The sequence below is a fragment of the Pteropus vampyrus genome, unplaced genomic scaffold, assembly GCF_000151845.1.
Source record: "Pteropus vampyrus isolate Shadow unplaced genomic scaffold, Pvam_2.0 Scaffold240, whole genome shotgun sequence".
Lineage (NCBI taxonomy): Eukaryota > Metazoa > Chordata > Mammalia > Chiroptera > Pteropodidae > Pteropus > Pteropus vampyrus.
Window position 1 is genome coordinate 1,261,988 of NW_011889021.1, and position 5,682 is coordinate 1,267,669.

Consider the following 5,682-nt stretch of genomic DNA (forward strand, 5'->3'; position numbering starts at 1 on the left):
CACTAATATATCTACCTTAGAGCTTCTGTGTCCACTCTTTGTCCTGAGATTCTAAGAAAGGATGAGAATGTTGAACCCATGAAGATCTGTCACAAAGAAACTACAGATGTTGCAGTTTGGCCACAGTCCTCCCAAGACATGTGATCTCTGTGCAGAAAGAAGAGCATCTGGAGTGAAACTGCTGGATCATATGCTCTCAGGTTCTTCCAATGTTACCAGGAGTTTATATGGTTGAGAAAACCATCCATTTTGTTTTATTATAAAGGGAGTCTTAGGATAAGAATTGCAAAAATAAATTATTGATTTAATAATTTTAAATAATTTATTGATTTTAAAACCTGACTTAATTCGAAATACTGGGCTTTGCTCTGAATGAAGTTATACCAGTCCACAATTTAAGGGCAAGTTGTTTCTTCCTCTAGCATGTTTCCTGGGGGCCACCTCCAAGATGGAACCAAGAACTTATTTCTATAGAGTTCTATATAGCCTGGGTTGGATATTCACAGGCTCAATCCTTGAGGATTTGGGAAGAAGGTATCTTGTATATGAGCCACATAGAGAGGAGAATTAAAGGACTAGAGACATTCAAAGGAACAGTGAGTGTCCAAGGATTAAGGCAAGAGATAGAAGGAAAGTCAAGGAAGTTTGATTTGTGGGCCTCCATCTGAGAATGACCTTTCATTGGCTGAAAGTTGATTCAAAGGGAACAACAATAAGACAAATTTTCACTCTTTAAAAATAAAATAAAATAATCTATGTTTACATAGTAACAAGGTATGATTTTTAAAATGGATCTACAAAGCTATGGAGAAATAAAGAATTGTTGGATAGATAGTATTTGGAACACTGTCCATATGAAAAAAATTAACAATAAAGTTCAAACATAGCATTTGTCATACACAAAATTAGACTTCAGAAGAATATATGCCTAAAAGTGAAAAGTAAACCTCTAAAGCAGATGGTCTTGATAACTTTGTGACCTAGGGTTGGGGAAAGACTTCTTCAATAAGACTCCCTAAAATACAAACAATAAGGTGAGAAACTGAGATACCTGTATCCATCGAAATTAAGCATGGTTAGTAAATATACTGGGAGATAACTGGGAGAAAATAGTTGTGACATTTAAAACCAACAAGGAATTTGTATTAAAATATGCAAAGAATTCAAAATGAACAGGGCCAGAAAACCAGAGCTTACTGCTCTGTCTTCCTCATTAGAACACGAACTCTTTGAGGCCAGAGATGGGATCTTATTCAGTTCTCAGTGCCATGAGACATTTTAAGGCACACGAGTCTACTGTTTTAGACAGCACAGTATAGAACATGTCCGTTATCACAGGAAGTTCTATTGGACGGCATTGATTTAAATAGGACAGGGCTCTGTATTTTACACTCCTGAAGTATCTTGTACTTTTCTTTCATAGCACTTATCAAAGTTAATAATGAATTAATGTCTGTCTTGCCTACCAAACTGTAGGCCACAGGAAGACAAGAACTGTGTCCATTTTGCTTACCCATGTATGCCCAGTGCCTAATACAGTACATGACAAATAATGAACACTAAATAGATATTTGTCAAATGACAAATGAAGTTATATTCTAAAATACATGAAAATTCTATTCCTTGAAATTTGGGGTCCAGACTAGAAATATGAGCAGTGTTTGTGTATAGGCAAATGTTTTTGCATTCAAATTTCAGACCTCTTTCTGCCTTTCCTTGCTGAGCATTTTATTTCCTTTCCTGAAATGAAGAGGACAATAGCATCTAGCTACTATGAGATTTGGCAACCTAGTACTTTGGTAATACTAAAAGGATGATGTTCAAAATATCAGAATGTGAAACACATGATTAAAAAACATCTTGATGATGGATGTTAGCTGAACCTATTGCGATAATCATTTCGCAAGGGATGTAAATCATTCCATCATGACTGTATGCCTTAAACTTACAAAGTGATGTATGTCAGTTATTTCTCAAAAAAACTGGAATAAAAACATTTTGCATTGTTTTTCCTAGCCACGATCAATTTAAACCTATTGGTGTTACTCATCACCAAAAAGACAATCTTATAACAGGTAAGAAATACTTAACTTCATTTATTTAGAATGATGATCATTAAATTTTTATTTTGCATTGTAAGATGAGAAGTTAAAAAGTGCCATTTTATTCTTTTATAAATTATGTAACAACATACTTTAAAAAGAATAAACAATAGAAATAGAATAATTAACAGAGCTCTTAAATGAATAAAAGTAGAATCAAAATAATCAATTAAAATTATAGCTAGCGTGGCTAGCAATTGATTACATGTAAAGTGTGGTGATACTAGAAATATTGGCACTTGGTGATCATAATAGAGCTTGAAAATATTAGCAGCATGTAATATTGTTGCCCTATGATGTCTAGAGCAGTGCTCTGATAGATCTGTTTTCATTGGGATTTAGCTTTAGTTAATACATCCACATCAGCTTTGTCTGCTTCTCCGAGATTTTTTTGATGGTTCTCAACCAGGACATTGTCTTCCTTTTTTCGGGGCCTCTGGGAACCCGAATCTCTGTGAGCGATAGAAGTTCCAAGAGCAACAAAATTGTGCACATCCTGCAGTTTCTTCCTCAGCCATTCCACCCTTTCCATTGAGTTCAGATGTTTACGCAGGTTATGCATAAGCTGTATTTCACTCACAGATCTCTTTCTGTAGAAAACAGAAACAGAGAGGACCACTCCTTTAGCTCCCCTCTTCCAATCATAAAGCCAACCCTAGAAATCCAATTCCCATCCTCTCACCATGCAGAAAATGCTACAGTACTTACTTAATAAGTTTCCCATCTGATTTTGCAAGAAAACATATTGCAAGCATGACAATCATTACTTTAACCATTTCTTTTGCAGACATCTTCACTAAAAAGGAAAAGCAAAATGCAGGTATTTAAAAATATTTTTAATATTCCAAACTATATAATTAAATTTAGTCGTTTACATTTATAACTATAAAACTGTGCACAGAGTGTTACAGTAACTAACTGGATTGGTTTTCATGGGAGACTTTTGGAATCAGCCTTTTTATTTTATAGATATATTAGAATATATTATGTATATACATAATTTGGCTGGAAATTAGTCAGATTAGTTTTACTTAAATATTTTTTTGAGAGTTCTTGTGCAAGTTTTAATATATGAATTTTAAGCCACATAAGGAATGAAAAAGCTTACTTTTTAGAATTTCCTCACATATTTTATGTTTGTTCTGGCTAAAAGCTTATAATTTGCTTGAAATGGCTACTTTACCTCTTAGGTAAATTATTAACACTGTTTATTTACTTAGCAGATTCCTTTTTCATAAGTCAACTTCATTTCAGGCACTGCAATAATAACTGTAAATACCAAATTAATAGGCTCTGATTTAGAGATTTTTACTGAATTAACACATATTTCTACTATTAAAAAAATTGGTCAAAGTTTTAAAAATTCATCTAATGACTTCTTATGTGGATTTAGAGCTTTGACTTCATATAAAATGTTTGTCTATATTATTTCTTGAGCTTATTTTATTAACGATCTTGTTTGAATATAATTTTTATCACTTTTCTCTTTTGCTCATAAAGTTTTTCATCTCAGAATGGTCTTACCTTAATCTGCACTTCAATCCTTGCAAAGCCTATTATTATAAAGTGTTTTTCTTAATGTTTAATGTTCTGTTTTAATATACATATAGAGTGGTTATGAATTCATATTTTAAGGGGAAATGGCATCACTTAGAAATTGCATAAGAAACATTATCATCTATATTTATTTTCACTGTGTAATATAAAGCTATTGACAGTGACAAATGTGTATTCTTCAATTTTGGTTTACATTTTAAAAAGGCACTGTAGCTAGAGGAAAGGAGCAGTGGTGTCTAATCCTAACTTTGTCACATTCACCTGGTGACTTCAGACATCTCTGCTTTGCTTCCTTGTTCTTATTCTTAATAGAGATGAGTTTCTTACAAGAATGTCATGAAAAAGCTGAAAAACAGTTCTAAAACATCCTTAAAATTCATGTACAGTTTTTAGAATAGAAAATTAGCCTTTAAGTAAAGGGAATAAATATTCAGCAATAAAACTGAGGCTCTCCAACTGTAATATACAGATTGAGCTCTCTATAGGTCAAAACAAAAAACAAATGAGGATATTCTGCATGAAAAATGGAATTTTAATTTAACTTAATAAATTTATATTGGTTATTTAAGTCAGAATTATTCATTCCTCATTAGGCTGTTTTATTTCAAAATTTCAATGATACCTTTAAAGCATATCATGCCAAATTTTAATTATTTTTTGTGTAATTTCAGATGAATTTAGAAAAAGCCAGGCATCTCAAAAGATTTTAATCACAAAAATAAATGATTTAAGAGTATTTTAGTAGCATACATTTTATTTTGTATTGCGGCATTTTATATTAAACATAATTCAAACCTTCCCTTAACATTTTACTTTGAAGAAACAACATGTTATTTTCAGAAAATGATACACATTAAATAATTGCTTGATGTAAAAAAATCTCATATGAAATGTAAAAGAGAAAGATTACTCACCACGCGATCTTCTATCAGGTGTGTTAGCAGCTGATGCTTTCTTAAAGTTGAGTGAATTTGAGAAAGCTGGCGAATTGGGCTGTAGACCCTTAACTGTGACTTTTATATACAGGCCTTCCACTCACCAAGAGAAGTTTTTTTTTGATATTACAGATAATGTCACTCCCAATTCTCTGAACCATAACTACCGTATCAGAGCAACAAGCAGACACCCCCATTGGGCGGTGCCCCTCTTAAGTTTTAGGTAATTGGATATTAACAAGAAAACAGTGTGGGGCTGAGAAAAGGATTTTGCAACGATTTCTAGCAAATAATAAATTGTAATTCTGACTGGATTAATGAATTTATTATAAAAAGACTAATTTCAAAGATTCATGGTAAGTCATCACTTTACTTGAAAGTAAAATCTGAAAATAAGTATATTTGTTATAACCCTATTATTGATATAATTATTATGAGGATTATAATGAGTCATTTTATGTTATTCTTACTTTACAAGCCATATTCCATTAATTCATATAATTCCTGGTCATTTTTGAAAAAAAAAGATATAGTGTTTTCCTTAAAGGAATTGTTAAAAATATTTTTAAGAAAATGCTCTTAGTATGTAATAAACTTTAAAGGCTTCAAAAGTGAAATTATTTAAAAATTTATTTAACTTACATTTTATTCATACATTTTAATTTGCAATAAAAACATTTGATAAGTACTAACTACATGCCAGACTTTACACATTATCCCACTAAATCTTCACAGCAATCCTGTAAATAAATACTATTACTAGCCCCATTTTCACATGAGGAAATTGAGGTTTGGAAAGTGAGGAAAATGAAATTCAATAAAGGTCTTTATGACTCCAGAGTCATTTTGATTCTTACCAGCTCAGATTTCCCCTAGAAATGTAGTCCTTCTATGAACTCCACTATTTCTGACTTTAATTTGTCTGGCCCTTTGTAGCCTCTTTGCCCGGGGGTTGGATCTTGATTCCCATGTTTCTCAGTTGATGACTTGTTCCAAAACCTAATGGAGGCATAATGCTGCCATATGTCTGAATTCAAATATGGCTACACCCTAGTTCCCATCTATCAGATCAAAACTCCTTGAATGCC

At 32.2% G+C, this 5,682-nt stretch overlaps 1 protein-coding gene across 1 annotated transcript; it reads right to left on the bottom strand.

Moving 5' to 3' along the window:
- Positions 1-2,372: 2,372 nt before the first annotated feature.
- PTH (parathyroid hormone) lies at positions 2,373-4,791 on the bottom strand. Its single transcript, XM_011374170.2, has 3 exons — positions 4,695-4,791; positions 2,811-2,898; positions 2,373-2,692 (listed from the first exon to the last, which is right to left on the bottom strand). Exons 1-3 carry the CDS (start codon positions 4,789-4,791, stop codon positions 2,431-2,433), a joined length of 447 nt encoding a protein of 148 aa, XP_011372472.2. The 3' UTR covers positions 2,373-2,430.
- Between the last annotated feature and the right edge of the window lie 891 nt (positions 4,792-5,682).

What these genes read in the sequence shown, in the direction of transcription:
- PTH (XM_011374170.2), bottom strand. Translation starts at nt 4,791, where the DNA reads ATGGGGGTGTCTGCTTGTTGCTCTGATACGGTAGTTATGGTTCAGAGA. An exon ending in AAAAAAACTTCTCTTGGTGA is followed by an intron (nt 2,899 to 4,694) that starts GTGGAAGGCCTG and finishes TTTCCTTTTTAG; the next exon opens with TGAAGATGTCTGCAAAAGAA. An exon ending in TCAGATGGGAAACTTATTAA is followed by an intron (nt 2,693 to 2,810) that starts GTAAGTACTGTA and finishes TGTTTTCTACAG; the next exon opens with AAAGAGATCTGTGAGTGAAA.